The sequence below is a fragment of the Cetorhinus maximus genome, chromosome 6 (assembly GCF_964194155.1).
Source record: "Cetorhinus maximus chromosome 6, sCetMax3.hap1.1, whole genome shotgun sequence".
NCBI classification, from domain to species: Eukaryota; Metazoa; Chordata; class Chondrichthyes; order Lamniformes; family Cetorhinidae; genus Cetorhinus; species Cetorhinus maximus.
Window position 1 is genome coordinate 82,376,188 of NC_135884.1, and position 16,507 is coordinate 82,392,694.

The following is a 16,507-nucleotide window of genomic DNA, read 5'->3' on the forward strand; positions in this document are numbered from 1 at the left end:
AACACTAGAAACTTCAAAATCATTGTTTCCTCCTCGCTGAATGAGTGTAACAGCGCTTCTTTGCACCAGCTGCTTGCCTTGTTCTTCTAGGTGTAGAGGTCGCAGGTTGGGAAGGTGCTGTCGAAGAAGCCTTAGTGAGCTGCTGCAGTGTATCTTGTAGATGGTACACACTGTGCATCGGTGGTGGAGGGAGTGAATATTTAAGGTGGGGTGCCAATCATATGGGCTGCTTTGTCCTGGATGGTGCTGACTTTCTTGAGCGTTGTTGGAGCTGCACTCATCCAGGCAAGTGAAGAGTATTCCATTGCACGCCTGACTTGTGTCTAGTCGATGGTGGAAAGGCTTTGGAGAGTTAATTGCCACATAATATACTGCCCCTGACCTGCTCTTGTAGCCACTGTATTTATGTGACTTATCCAGTTCAGTTTAAGAGGATGTTTGAACAGGTGAAACCTGGTGGACTGATGGCTGAGAAAGAGAGGGGTGCCTCCTTTTCGGGCATCCTGTGCCCACTGGAGGCCCTCCCAAAGTAATTCTACTCCCCCAAACTCACCCCCCACTGATAATCCTGCCCCCCAAACTCCCATTGCTGGGACGTGTCAGCCTGGCCCCAGTGAGATCCCAGACTTACGTTTAAGTCCAGGCTCGATCAGCTTCTCCTTTTCGGTACTGGCTATAGTCCCAGTAGTAGCCAATCCTCCCAGTGGCACTGCTGGGACAACAGAACTGCTGGCCATTTGATTTGCCGGAAGCTCTCGGAGGTGGGACTTCCTCTTGGACAGCCATTAAATGGCTGTAAGGCGAGCTGGCCAAGAGAAGGTGGGATCACCACTAACTTTTACATCGGGAGGGCAGGAACTCCATCCCCAGCGTAAAATTCAGTCCTTAAAGTAGTTGAGTAATTGGTTTCTTACAGAAGTTGACTCCTAGTGCCTTATACCTGTAAGATCATTAGCAGAACCTACGAAAGTTCGAACAAAACTCCCTCCTTCAATCCCACAATAATTAAAGCATGCAGAATACCAAGTATGATAAGAGACACTTAGCACAATCAGTAAAGCTTCTTTTCATATACCATTGCAAAGATAAGGAACACACTTAGATGACATACTGGTATGGGTTAATATAACTAAAAGCTCACTCTCTTCATTTCTGTTCTATCACTCGGGACAGTGGCTCACTCCCTTTGCAACCTTCTGCTATTCAACTGACTGTCTGGTGCCTGTGTCTTCATTTTTAAAAGCCCCTCCATCTGAACCACAGGTCGAAAGAGAGCTCCCCGTATTACTAACAAACTATTATTTGGTCTCTGAAAGAAGCCAGTTCCCAGCTCATGTAATATTTACCAAACGTCTACCTAAGGCAGCACAGGGCTGTCTTTGAAGCTAAATCCTTTAGGTGGCCTTTGCTCAAAACATCTTTGAAATAAATGTGTATATATTCGAGCCATTTTGTTGGAAAACCCGACAGCTGAGAAAAGGTTTGTCTCGGCACTTAGGTCAAAGCTGATATTTTAGAACATTCAAAACCTATGCATTCAACCACTTCCTACATTAACAAGGCATGCAATTACCTTACCTCTCTCACCTCCAAGTTTAAGTTAAGTCATGTACAATTCTGGTGTAAGTGGCAGAATTTCTGGGGCCACAGTTTTTGCTTTATTTTCCTATCATTTGTCCACATCCATTGCATCTTTTTCCAAAAGCCAGTTCTACCAGAAGTTGGCATGTATTTTAGCACAACATAACACATCTGTTTTATGCCTCAAGTTTTGGTCCCATTCACCACAACGATACCCCTGCCCTCCACCCCTCTTGCCCACCAAAAAAAAGAAATAAAGTGGAATTTCGGGATCAATTTCTTTACTTCCCTCATTTAAGCAATTCTGCAAGTTTGGAGAAGCTTATTTGCCCTCCTCCCCAACACGCAGCACCTACTCATCCACCAAATGGAGATCAGTGAACAAGGCACTGAACCCTCCCCATCAGGTTAAAATCCTGAACCAATGAACTAAGGAGCATGCTAAGAAAATCAAATGAGCCTAGAACAGACCCTCAAAATCTTATACATGTAGAAATAACAATTGAGAACTAAGTCATTCAGCCCAATCAATCCATCTTAATATTTATCGTCCACTTGAACAGTAGCCCTAATTCCATGCGCCCATCCTACTCCAACATCCTTTTATTCTCCTTTCCTTCTACCATCAATCTAAGTTGATTCCTAACTGCTAGCATAGTATATACTTTAATCAGAAATTCTGGTACTACATTCCACAGTCTCACAACCTTGTTCTGTGTAATAAATCTCTTGGGGCTGAATTCCCACCCACAGTTCGGGTCCACGCCGCCATTTTACATGGGCGGGCCAATTAAGGCCCGCCCAGCGTGACGCACACTCGGAAGCGCTGAGCGCTCCTTGTGCAGTGGAATTCCCCGAGTCCAGGCCTGCGCTCTTTCGCACATGCTCGCCGACCAGAAAATTCTTCCCTTGGGTTTTCTAATCTACTTTTAATTAAATATATCCCTTCAATCGCTGGAAAATCTGTTTCTACATAACTCGGTCCCATTTCTTCATAATTTCACACACCTTAATCTAATTTTCTAATGTTTCTAAGCCGCAATGTTTCACAGCTTTCTTCATACTTATATTTCTTCACACCGGACTGTGTCCTAATAAATCTCTATTGCTTCAATGTCCTTCCTGCATTGTGTAGTCAAAAACTTCAAACAAGACTCTAAACGTAGTCTTACTAAAGTTTGAGAGATTTTCCATTATGTCATGACTTTTCTATTCCATATCTTTTGCCATTAAACCCAATATTTCATAGTTCTTTTTTTAAAAAAGGCCTTATCTGCTTGAAGTTTTGCTTTTAATGTCTTGTGAAAGAGGTGAAGGATTTGGGGTTTCAGGCTCACATCACCCAGTTTGTATAATTATTACTTTTTTGTAACCAAAATGTGGCGCCTCACATTTATTGGCATTGAATTTCATTTGACATTACCCCATCTTTTCACTGCAGGTATCCCCTTGCAGCTTTTGGTTCTTAAAATTTTATGCAATTGTTAAAATCTGTAAATGTGGGCACCACACCCTCTAGCCCTATTTCTAAATCATTGATGTACTCCATGAACAGCAATCCCAGAACAGAACTCTATGGGTTACCATTATCCTCTTTCAATCAGTGAGAAACTGCCTTTAATCTCTACTCTGTTTCCTCTCTATGAACCAATTTGCTATCCTTCCCCTTAATCTTCTCCAGTAGTCTGCTGTGTAGTATCTTGTCAAAGACTTTCTGGAAATTCATATGCACCACATTCGCTATATTTCCCATATCCTACACATCTGTATATCCTCCAAGAACTCTACAGCATGATCAAGAATAATCTTCTCTTCTGAAATCCGCATTGGTTGCTTCTAATTATTTTCTCTCATCTAGATATTTAATAATTTCATCTTTAATTAAAAGAGTCTAAAATTTCCCCTACCAAGGATGCTAACTGACCTGTTGTAATAATCTCCAGTAACCCACACAAATACACTCTCAACAGAAGCAATGAAATGAGATCTTCAGGGTCTCCAATAATTTTTCCCCCCGTTTCCCTCAGGATCTTTAGTTGTGTTGCGTCAGGTCCTGGCGACCTGTACTCCTCTAACTTAACCAACTCTCTAATATTTTCCTTTATTATATCTCTCATCATACTTTTAACCAATTGGGATTTGCCACTTGCTCAATATTTTTTCTTTCCCTGTGTTGAATTATTCTAACAGTAAAATTGAATATGCATATTTATTTAGCATCCAGGACAGCAGTATCTACTCAAGTGCATTAAAATTAAACCATGCTGGCTTTTATTCATCAATTAAATTTTCACCCCAAGGTGTTGATACATCATAAGATTTACTCTAGTCTAGCAAAAGTCATCCAGAGGGGGAGACAGAGGCAAGAGAGCGAGGGTGTCTAACAGGCCATCCTAGCAACAACCTGTGTGTTCAAAGATTCAGCCTTGAAGATTTGAAGTCTTCTCAAGACAAAACAAGAACAGAGACTTGTATGATTTACTGAAATGGGAAAGGGCCTCATTGTCCACAGGTTGCAAAAAAATATAGAAATGTGCATAAGGTAAAGTTTGCTCAGGAATAAACAAGGGATTACCATATGAGGCAATGCCATTTCCAATTTGATAAGAATAATGTATAAAATAGCCATTTTCCTTTGTTCGACAGACACAAGAAAAAGTGCATGCCTATATTCAAGTGTGTCCTGTGTGTTAACTTGTAAATTGTTTTTTATGCTGAACAAATAAAGAACATTAAAGGAACAGGCATCATCATTACTGTTTCTGTTCAGGGAAAGAAAATCCAATATGACAAAACTGAAAGTTGGAAGCAGGTCAGAGTCAGGTTTCCAGTTTTTTTAACCCCTCAAATACCTGCCCCATTCATCCCCGCTTGTTAAAATAACCCTCACAGTACCTGCCTAAACAAGCATTTGGGAGATTCAATTTAACATACCCAAAAGACAGAACCTCTGGACATGGCACACCCTTAGTACTGTATTATGTGACATGTTAGGTTGTGTTCAACCCATGACCTTGACTCGCAGGCAAGAATCCTACCAACAGGAGTTAAAAAAGCCCAGTTTTCATCCAGCAAAAATGCTAATCTGTTAACTGTTCTCCTCAACAGCTCAATTAAACATCTCATTATTCATTAACTACAAGTCTAGCCTAGGCAAATGCCATAATTAAACAAAACTCACATTTGCAATGATCTATCAGCAGCTGACAGACACTAAGATCAAAGATGACATTTCAACTTATGAGAATTTATTTTGGTGGATTTTTTTAAAGAATGCTGACAGCTCTCCAGGGCTGCAGCAACCAGCTGATTCCTATTCCTAGTTTCAGAGCACCAAATTTCTTGCTGTAATGCAGGAGTGCTGAACAGTTAATGCAGCATACTCTCACTTTAGTGCTGAGCCCAAGCACTTGATTTAATTTCAGAAATATGCTATCATTTTTACCCTTTGTAAGAGCCATTTCATTTTACATTTTTCTCTTTTCTATGGTTATTGCTCCTGTAACCTTTCTTCTCCTGTACCTTGCTCCCCTACACTCACTGGGCTGGATTTTAGCTACCAAGGTGGGTACCTCAAGTCGGGAAGTTTCCTGACTCACTGGACCCACCTTGGTGAAAAGTACCCCATATCGCGCGATTTTCACTTGGGGTGGGGTAGTGCAATAGAGTCAGGACCACCAACCCCAAAAGCAGAGCATAGGCAGCCATAGGGCTGAGCAAGTGCCAAGGCAGGCTGGTTAGAGGGCCTGCCTCAGTTCTCTGGGACTTTGTCCCAGTTGGTTCAAAAGTTGTTACGTCCTCTAGCCCTCACCCTTCACACTCCTCACCATTGCCCAACCCACCATGGCTCCTCATATCCTCCATGCCACCTCCATAGCCACTCACACAGTATCCACCATAGACAGATCTCAGGAGCCATGTGGAGATGAAAAAAAATTAATTTATAATAATCTAATACAGCTCTCAGCCCTACTCATTTGACTGGGAGTTTTTTTTCCACTATATATAATCCATTCAAAACTTTAATCTAGTAGAAAAATGAATAAACTTCTACTCCGGCCTCACAAAGACAGCTAATCCTTTAATAGCCTCTTTAAGCCATCAATAAAACTGTGAACTCAAACCCCACCCCCGCCCCCCGCGATGGGATATTTCTAGCATTTGAAGCTCAGCCTAGGGCTTCAGTCAGTCTAGGGCAGGAAAGCAACCTCAACCTTCCCGCCTCTGACTTGGTCAGATGGAATCAGGAAGGCGACGGACTCTCCACGCCCTATTAAATAGTGCAACACCCTACCTCCCAGCCTGTTCCCAGGGGCGGGGATGGGGGAGTAAGGGGCCTTAAATTCTGCTCCTTGTGTGTGAACACCTAAGCAGTCTTAGAATTCAGGACCATCACACTTTTGTGATATGTTAGCGTCGCTGACAAGACCAGCATTTGCTGCCCATCCCTAATTGCCCTTGAACTGAGTGGTTTACTAAGCCATTTCAGAGGGGCAGTCACCTGTAAGCCAGATCAGACCAGGTAAGGATGGCAGATTTCCTTCCCTAAAGGGGTACATTAGTGAACCAGGTGGGTTTTTAACAACATGGTAGTTATCATGGTCACCGTGACTGAGACTACTTTATATTCCAGATTTATTAATTGAATTTAAATTCCACAGCTGCTGTAGTGAGACCTGTGTCCCCAAAGTATTAGCCCAGGTTCAGGGTTACTAATCCAATGACATAACCACTATGCCACCATCTCTCCTCTATAGAAGCCAAGAAGCTACACTTATTCAAGCACATATATAGGCTGAATTTCTAAGTTTCCCACACTACAATTCTATTTGACCATGAGATAATTTCAGTTAAAATTAAGTTGGCAGCTTTAAGAGAAGTTCACACATCTCTCAAACTATGCATCATTTCACATTCCTTCCTCTCCCGAAAAGCAATACAAGTAACTTAACCTCTGATCCTATGCACCACAATACAGAGCTACATTGTACCAATAGAATATTTCAGCCCTGGTAAGTGCAAAACTTAATTTTTGTAAATAAATTAGTTAATGCTGTAGCATGCATTATGCTTAAGTGCGTGGAACAAAAATTAAGGATTTTTTTTTCATTATGAATGCTGTAAGTTCTAGTATTTAATTTTGTTTTTAATCACTCAGAACATTTGATGGGAATAATGGGCTTTACCTTCTGGAGTGTGGTTTCCGTCATATCTAGAAGCTCAATAATGGGAGGGAGATACATCTCTTGAGTATTTGCTAACTTCTGTTTTGTGTCAAGGGACATCTCCTTCATGAATGCTGAGGGAGTCAACTGAAAGAAAAAGATCAGAAATTGTATAATTAAAGAAAAAAACAACAGTACTTATATAGAAGCATTAGAGCTGTTACCCTGGAAGATTCAGCCAGTTTGTGACAAGTGAAGACTGATCATCAGGGTTTGTGATTTGCCGAGTTCAACAAATCAATTTTAGGGCTGAGCCAGGAAATAGACAACAGCTCATTCTGCAAGGGCATCAAGTCAGATTTTAAAGTATAGTGCCGTCCCTCCAGATACAAAAGACACCACAGGGTTGCAGATTTGTGACAGCACAACATAGTGAGGTCATAACCTTGCATTATTTTGATGCTGGCATCAGGTGCAAAAACTGGGAAAAAACAAATTTCTATTTTTCATCACTATATCCTTACACCTGATGCAAGTAAAGTTCACCAAAACATGCTGTTTTTGAAGAAATAGAACCTGTTAACCTCAACGGTAAATGCTGTAAAGAATAAGAACAAAGAATGTTAGGAACAGGAACAAGATCAGGTCACAGGGCCTTGTGCTGCAACAAATCAAATCCTCTCGTCCCTCAACCACTTTTCTCACCAGAACTGTTTTTCCACGTCAATGTCTATTCTGAGTAACTTATTCCTAAATTGCACACATACAGCCCTGCCAATTATTCATCCCTGAAAACTACATTTTCAAAAATTACAGATGCAATCTTATGCTTGAAAAGCAATTGAGCACAGGCAAGGCAGTTTTTCTTAAATGTTGATCTGTAAGATAGAAATGAATTAAGAGGGTGCATCCAAGCACAATTGTAACCAAGATGGACATCTCAAAAATACTGGCAATTAGTGAAGCCTTCAAGAAATTATGCTTTTGCTTCCATAAACTAACACATTCTCCAACCATGCTAGTTAATTCCACCTTTGAACTTGTACATATAAGGGGCACAGTTCTATACGAAGACACAATCTGGGGGAATAAACTACCACAGGTTCGGGAAGCAATGCATAAATCTCAATGCTGCTCTTTTGGAGTGATAACGCTCTGGTGCAGGTGGCGTATCTGGACTGCATGAGACTGAAAGACATGCTAAAGGTGACAGGTTGGCCTGAAGACCCACAGGATTTTGAAAAATGTCAAGTTAACTTACAATTCAAATAAGCAATTACTTATTCAGTTTCCTACAGCACTCTGCCAATCATGCAGCTTGTCACATAGCCATGCCCAGTACATTAACTGCTGGGATTCCCATTGTGATCACATCAAACCCCAGAATAGGTGGTCATCTGGATTTTCTTCCAACACTGGCTCTTCGCTAAATTGCACTGAAATGAAAGCAGATAGAATTCACTACCCAAAGAAACATTGATAAAAACCTTGTGAAAAGTAGTCCAGTGTAGCTGACCCAGGAACAATTCAAGGAGACCTAGGGATTGATGTTTCTTACAAGGCCAGAAAACAGACATTGGACTGTTTCTGCAATCGTGCCCTTGTGGGGGAAGCAGTCCCAGCCCCCAATTTTCCTGGGGGCAGGCTGCTAATTGGCTGGCGGGTGGGTCGGGCAGCCAAACAGCAGCCACGTGGGCAGAAACACAGGTGGGCCACATTTAAACCAATCCCAGGCTGCCATTTTGGTAAAACAATTACTGCATTAGTTATGCAACAGGAAAGGCAGAGAGCTGGAAACGAGAACAGGGCTGCCAATCGCTTTTCTGATGCAGACTTGGAGGTCCTCCTGGAGGCAATGAGAGTATAGTGGGAGGTTCCCGCAGGGTGGCAGGAAAAGACTGCCATCCCAAACCAAGCAGGCCTGGATAGAGGTGACGGAGACCATGAGCAGACAGAGTGTGGTCAGAAGGAACTAGGTGCAATGTAGAAAAAGCTTCAATGACCTGATTCACTCTGGCAGGGGTGAGTGCAACACCAGGTCCTAATGACAGGTCTCTGGGTATTCAACTTCCAGCAGACACACCAGCTGAGGAGCCTGAGGGAGCATGCTGTTCCTGAACATGAGAGGAATGTGTGCCCAGGACGTTTACTGACCCCTCAGCAAGGCTCAGAGCCATAGCATTGTAGAGGATCTGCCAGCATTGATACATGCAGCTTCTTCTGAATATTGTTACGATCATGTGAGGAGGGGTGAAATGACCTCCCTATTCAGGTCTGACTCTAACAGGGTTTTTTGTGAATTTTGAGAGGATATGCTTTGCCAATACTGCCAGAGTCCCACTATTTACACTTTCAGATTGTTAAGAATTAGTCAGGCAGGTTTTCTTAAGTTAAACAAAGGACAAGGTAAATTTACTGAAACTATTTCCCAAATTTAAAAAAAGACTAGGTAAATTGCAACTACCATTCATACATCAAGTGCACTCACTTGGCCCACACACACATAGTACAGATGGCAGAATAATAGGACAAACTTAAAGATATTTTACAGCTCGTGAAGAAGATAAAACAAAGGAGTATATATTTAGCTGTTCTTTAGCTGGTCTCAATGCAGTGACTCCACCTTGACGCCATTATGTTCAGTTGTGTTGCTGGGTGTAGTTGTATGGAACATATTTCCATGTTTTATTCCAAAAGATCTCATTTTGCAGTAGATTTCTCTTCTCAGAATGATTACTTTGCAAACCCGGGCACAATGCTTCCAAGAGAGAGAGAGAGGGAGAGAGCAAACAGCTTTTGCAGCCTGTTTCAGTACAGCATTCTAATCTCTGATCTCTCTCCTGCTTGGTAACGGTCTCTTAAAGTACTCTGTTGATAGTATATCCCAGAGAAATGTTATTAGTCCATGTCTGCTGCAGTCGTTGTTTTAGAACAGGTAATTGCAATTAGATGTCTCACCTCAGAAACATTTTCAAGTTTCAGGGTAGTGTAAAGCCAACAGGAGATGGGGTCTTTCATGCTCCCCAAGGGGTTGAGTGTCTTTTTTCCATCCCACTTGGTGGAATGCAAGCTGTATATTGTAGCTGTCTGGCAGTCTCCATTGTCTTTTTGAGGGTTTCAGGTTTTTTTTAAATCCACCAGAAAAGAAAAATTGGAAATTATATCTTAAAAAAATAGTACATCCTCTTAATAATCTGAACCATTGGCATTGACGATAGCGGCAAGCTAGAGAAATGGGCTCTCAGTGCCCGTGAAATGGCCCAGAGTAGCAGAAGGATCTCCATCCTTCAAATCGTCAGCACCATGGAAGGGGGAGCAATGGAGGTCGGCAGGTTGGCAAGATGGGCACTCCTGATGGATAGGTTGAATAGAAATTGGAATGTGTAGATTAGGTGGTGCATTGCACACCACCCCATTCAACAGCAGGCCAAAATCTTAGTTGCATTGGGAAGCCTCAGTACTGCATCAGCTTCTGCTCTCTAAAGCTAGTTCTCATGGTCTTTTCTTACACTTCCAACAGCTTCAAACAATGAGGTGTAAAGGCCAATTCCTGTACTATCACCAGGCCAAGTGCTGCCAGTCTGGATCTCAGAGCAAGAACCATCACACCTGACAAGTGCACCCTCCACCAACACAGATTCAATCACTTTGGTGAGTCCTCATGTAGTCATTGATAAGGTGGCACTGGTTGATGGACACATCTCAAGTGTAAAGGAGGAGGTGGCAGAGGCAGAGGGCAGCTGTAGGCAGACCCCTTGGAGCCCTGCTCAGCTAAGCACAGATGCAGAGCCCTGGGAGGCTCTACTGAGACTCAGAGAAACAGAATTCCCTGACGGTGCATGTGTGGTTGAGAAAGGAGGAGTCCATTCAGCTCATGTTCATCACTATGGTTCAGGGCTTTGAACACATGAGGTCCTCCAATTAGGCGGTGGCCAACCTCATGGAGAGCCATATGTGGCAGCACTCTGAGTGGATGGAGAAACTGTACGTTGACCTTCACAGGATGCCTACCACATTATGTAGCCTTGACTCATCAGTGGCGTTTATGACGCCGAGATGTTTGGAGGACATGCCAGTTGCGCCCCAACTGGTGATCTCCTCCAATCATTTGATGTACCAGCCAAAGCACCAGCCATGCGCTGAGGCAGTCACTGAGGAGGATGAGGGTGTCACCCCTCTTTGGCCCCTCTAGCTGAGATTGCATCTGTGCAGCAAGGCCCTGTGATGAGGCTGCCCTTGCAGTGGGGTGTGGGGCTACATGGTAATGTCAAAGGCCCAGACTAATGCTCTGGGGACAGGGTTCAAATCCCACCACAGCAACTGGTGGAATTTAAAACAATCATCGATTGTTGTAAAACCACATCTGGTTCTCCAATGTCCTCTAGAGAGTGAAATCTGCCATCCTTAACTGGTCTGTCCTACTTGTGATTCCAGAACCACAGTAATGTGGTTGACTCTTCATTACCCTTTGAAATGACCTAGCAAGCCACAGTTCAAGGGCAATTAGGGAATGGGTAACAAATGCTGGCCTTTCCAGCGATGCCTACATCTCATGAAAGAATAAAGAAACAAAAAGTAGCCTCTGGAGATGTCCTCACTTCAACAACAAGGACGACCACTACGCGCATCTCAGCTGCAAGGAGACAAGCGAGCAGGATGCTTTTATCTCATCCAAGGCCACAAGGGGAGCAAGTGTAGAAGTGACTGAGGGCAGAGGTTAGCACATTGGGCACAGCACTGAGTGAGTCACTGAGCTTTCTTTCACTGTGCACTTTTCCTATTTTTGAGCACCGTGTAAATATTGACATGTGAAGTCAGATGTGTGAATTTACTTTTTATTAATGTGGGATAAGAAAAGAGGAATGAAGTGGTGAAGGGGAGCAAGGATCTTGAATATTGACAGTGAAACCTCTGGGTAGATGTGCATCCTTCACTGGCAGTACAAAAGTTAATCTATTCCTCTGTCTTCAATGGAAATGCAGTCATGAACCTCAAAGTGGGTTCCAGACGATGCTATTCCTCCTGGGTTAGAGGAACTTGGCTGAAACATGCCTGGATCAGATGATACCAGGTGTTAATGGCACCCTGACAAGATCCTCGGCTCCCTTGTCAGGCCCAGTAACTTCCTGTGCAGCCTCTATGTTCTGCATCTTCCTCCCCCTCCTCACCTTTCAATGAGCTATGTCCATCTAGCGCATCACGCGGCTCTGGAGGACCATGAGATAGAGAGCACAACAGACCACTATAATGCACAAGACCCTTGCAGCGTATACTGCAGAGTGCCACCTTCCAGTCCAGGCACCGGAAATGCATCATTAGTAGCCCAGTGGCGTACTCAATGATTGTCCTAGTGAGCATATGGTTTCAGTTGTATCACTTCTGTGCCTCTGTCTCAAGCTTGTCATGGAGGGCTTATTAGCCATTCTTTTAAGGGTTAGTCCTAGCACCGAGAATCCATCCCCTTAGTTAGGGGGTAGAATGAAGAGCCTTGAGGCCTGGGCTGCCAGAGGATGAAGGAGTTATGGCAGCTGCCAGGAAAATGTGCACACACATGCAGGAAGTTCTCGTTGTGGGTGCAGATCAATTAAATGTTGAGAGAGTGGGAGCCCTTCCTGTTGATGAAGCTGACTGACCAGACTGATGGCTATATGGGTGCAATCGATGAAGTCCTGCACTTGGGGGAATCTAGCGATGAAGGCAAAGCCCATTTCCCTTTGTGCCTGGAGACCCATCTGTCTGGATATGAATGTACTATCCAGCTATTGCAAAAAGAGCATCAATGACTTGAGATGCAATGGTGTGCAACTGTTTGTGAGGCACCACCAAGGTCTGCAGCTGATCCTTGGAAGGAGCCAGAGACGAAAAAATTCAAGGTCATAGTGATTTTGACAGCTACTGGGAGGGCATGGCGAGCAGTGCTGTGAGGTACAGGGTCTTCCGCCAAAAGGCACAAATCTCTGTGATCATCTACCTGGAGAGTTGTAGGGTGGGATTTTCCTGTCCCATTAGCAGCAGGTAGCATGGCGGGCAGAACAGGAAATTGTAGAGATTGGCCAAATATCAGTTTCCCTTTGGCGTAAAAATAGATCGCAATTTTCCAATCCCAACTACCATGGCGGATTGAGTAGCCTGCCACACTATGTTGGGAGCCACATTTGAATGTATTTGAAAATCATGAATGCTCATTAAAGAGGCAGCTCGCCAGGATCACAGCCTCACTCCAGATCAAATGGTCACACCAGATGTAAGTGACGTGCACATGGCGAGCACCACTTCACTCGTGACCTCAAGGTATGTCTGCCTACCTTTCATTACGCTGCACTTATGGCTGCTCTGACTCTGTGCCAAGGCGGCACAGGCAAGACCAGCAGGAGCTCAAGAGGGTGGTCAAAGCAAAGGTTTATCATTCGAGACCAATGGGAAGATGGGAGGGTGGAAGGTGTGGAAGGACAAAGGCTTGAGTGGGTTGGGAGGTCGTGAGACAAGATGGAGACAAGGGAGGGGGCTGGAGGGCAAAGGCATGATTGGGGAGGGATGAATGGGGACGAGAGCACATATGACTGGGTGTGGCGGGGACATGAGGAGGGTGGAATTAGTCAGGTCCAGAAAGCAGAAACAGTACTGGGCAGTTACGCAACCAGAAAACAGAGACACAGACAGTACTGGGCAGTTGCGCTGCAATTTAGAGGGCTGTGCTTGGCACACCTGTTGTGGTCTCAGTCAAGGCAGGGAGAGGACCTGTCTGTGTTGTGCCAGTTGTACTCAGCATGGTGTGCAGGGCATGGTCATTCCCTCACACACATCGGTCCTGGGGGTTGGTGGCTTGATACTGGGCCGCAGTCACAATCAGGGTAGGCACATGCAACCTGTAAATGGGGAACAGGTAATATGGGGGGGTGGCATTTGACGGTCTCACGGCCAGGGGTTGTGAGGGGGAGCGGAGAGGTCGGTTCTCTGTCAGTCACAGTACAATGGGCCTCAAGATAGGGAGGAGTCAGGTCTACATGGGACATCAGGACATCAACATCAAACGGTTCATGGGGGAAGAAAGGGATATCAACAACTATAACAACGGGATCAAGGATTAGAGAGGGAGGAAGGAGAGTGGGAAGGGAAACCTGAACATGATGCTCCTCCAGCACAACAGGAGGGATCTCGACAGTCACAGGGCGGAGTTCACAGTTGGTCTGGTAATACCATCTCAGTGCCACCATTTTTCAACCTGATCGACTGACGCTGTTGAAAAGCAAGCTATGAAAAATATTGCCAGGGGATGGTTCTCAGGGCTTGTGGGAGGAATCGACGACTGCACTTGTGGGCTGATTGAAGGGGTACCCAATTAATTTCTGCTTAACCAAATGGAGAGGAGGCATAACTGACACATGATAGAAATAGTCAAATGTGAATTTAGGCAATGTGGCACTTTAGATCATGGTGTGCATTCTTGAGAAAATATAAACCCGATTGGGGTCATTGTAGGATTGGCTTCCAAAGACCCTTTGTCCCTCTCATGGGAAATCCCAAGTGTCAGAAGGGACCAACTGAAAAGTGGCCATGGGCCAAAATGCATATGCCCAATGGCCCTAAGAATTTAAACGTTGCAGCTGGCAGTTTATGATTTTGAAGGCCCTCCCCCACTATACTCTCATAACATGAGTGCAAGTTTGGGCTGTTGTGTAATCCAAGGTGCAGCCTTGGCACAGAGTCAGAGCAGCCACAAGTACAGCGTGATGAAAGATAGGCGGACATATCTTGAGGTCACGAGTGAAGTGGTGCTCGCCAGGTGCACATCACTTACATCCGGTCATGATTCATGCTGGTCTAATTAGCTGCTGGTGTGACCATTTGATCTGGAGTGAGGGCATGATCCTGGCGAGTTGCCTCTTTAATGAGCATTCATGATTTTCAAATGCATTCAAATGTGGCTCCCAACATAGTGTGGCAGGCTACCCAATCCGCCATGGTAGTTGGGAGGTACCTGACTGAGGCTTCTCTCACCTGGAAAAACTCAGCCAGATCCAAACCCTGTGCCAAAGCCCTGTCATGCCTGCATCGTTTGGTGGGGAGGTGGGTGGTGGGATGGTGGGGGGGATGTTGACTGGCGGCGGTCCCCCTCCAGTAATCCAGAAGGCTGTAATAGCACTCCAAGGGACTCAGTCGGAATGTAATGGCTGGGATAAAAGTGAATCATGGTCTCCACAATGACTCCCTAGTTAGCGAGTGGAAGGTGACCATTGCAGGCCTATGTTAATTCATATCTCTGTACAATGTTTCTGCAGACATGAGCACATGTGCCTTATGGGTGAAGCAGGCAACATTGCTTTCATCCTGGGTATCAGCCAACTAAGAAGGAAGAGAAGAATGACCCACTGCAGCCAGGCTGGGACAAAGGAAGAGCCTCACCCTGATGAACAAGGACCAGTGGGGCCCCCTCAAGACCCAGAAGCTGAGGTTGACAGAGCAATTGAGCGGAGGCATCTGGGAAGACCAAAGGCGTGCAGAAGACGCCTTTCATACCTTTAGGTGAGTGAAAGACAGTGCCGTAGACGTCTTTACATGTCTAGGGATGTGGGGTCTCACATCTGCCACGTTCTCCAGGAGGAGTTGACACCACAGGGACTGGGAGGCCACCCATTGCCAGTGGCTCTAAAAGTGATGGCAGCTCTGAACTTCGTTAAGAGTGGCTCATTCCAGGGTTCCATTGGGCATCTCTGAAGAATCTCTCAAGCATCTGCTTACAAATACATTCAAGAGGTTTCGGACGCCCTATTTTGCAAGCCGGACAATTCCATCCAGTGTTCCTTAGATGAAGCCAGCCAGTCTGCCAGAACAGTGGGATTTGCAGCAACCTCCAGATTCCCACAGGAGCAAGGTGCCATTGACTGTATACATGTGACTTTAAGAGCTCCCTGGGAACAGCCGCTACAATTCATCAACAGGAAAGGGTTCCACTGTCTCAATGTGCAGCTGGTCTGCAACCACCAGAAGCAGATAATGCAGGTATGTGTAAGATACCCTGGAAGCTGCCACAACTCGTACATCTTGAGTCACTTGCAGGTGCCAAAGATCATCGAGGGCCCTCAGTGCATCCAGGGTTGGCTTCTCAGTGACAAAGACTACCGGCAAAGGATGTGGTTGATGACACCTGTTTGTCGGCCACAAAGTGCCTCAGAGGAAAGGTATAACGCTACCCATTCTGCACTTCTCATTGATTGAGCAGACCATTGACATTTTGAGGGTGCGTTTTCCATGTCTGGACAGGTCAGGTGGTGCTCCCAGTACACTCCCCAGAGGGTCTCCCATGTCATCGTGGCCTGCTGCGCTCTACACAACCTGGCTCTCCAAAGGTGGGATGAGTTGCCAGATGAAGAGATGGAGGAGCTACACGTCTCCTCCGATGATGAGGGTTTTAAGAGGGCTGAGCTTGAAAGGGCGAGGAAGCTGACGCCCCAGAGGATGAGGCCATAGCACCAGCAGACAAGGCATGTGTGCATGTGACATGCTTATAGCCACCAGGTTCTAGGACGGTGATGACGACTAGCTCATCTGAGCCTTTTTCATCAGTGCCCTCCATGCTGGGTCCACCTTACCACCCTGGTTGTGATCCTAATCAGGTCAGTGCAGCACATCCATCTCTGAATAAGGAGTGACAATCTTAAGTCACAATATCCTCATCCTTGGAAGGTATGGCAGCCTCGAGAGCATGTGGCCTTTCTGTTATGAGATAATAACTGCAACATGGTGTTTTGTGTGCAGAATTA

The 16,507-nt window shown here is 45.0% G+C and overlaps 2 protein-coding genes across 2 annotated transcripts in view; both read right to left on the reverse strand.

Moving 5' to 3' along the window:
- Positions 1 to 16,507, reverse strand: part of LOC144682291 (hydrocephalus-inducing protein-like) — a 524,265-nt gene that overhangs the window by 477,782 nt on the left and 29,976 nt on the right. Inside the window, exon 4 of the mRNA XM_078544767.1 lies at positions 6,768 to 6,893. Coding sequence (XP_078400893.1) covers positions 6,768 to 6,893 — 126 coding nt within the window. The remainder of the gene's footprint in view (positions 1 to 6,767; positions 6,894 to 16,507) is intronic.
- The window catches only part of cmtr2 (cap methyltransferase 2), a 228,335-nt gene that overhangs the window by 120,725 nt on the left and 91,103 nt on the right, over positions 1 to 16,507 (reverse strand). The gene's annotated exons all lie outside the window — the stretch shown is intronic.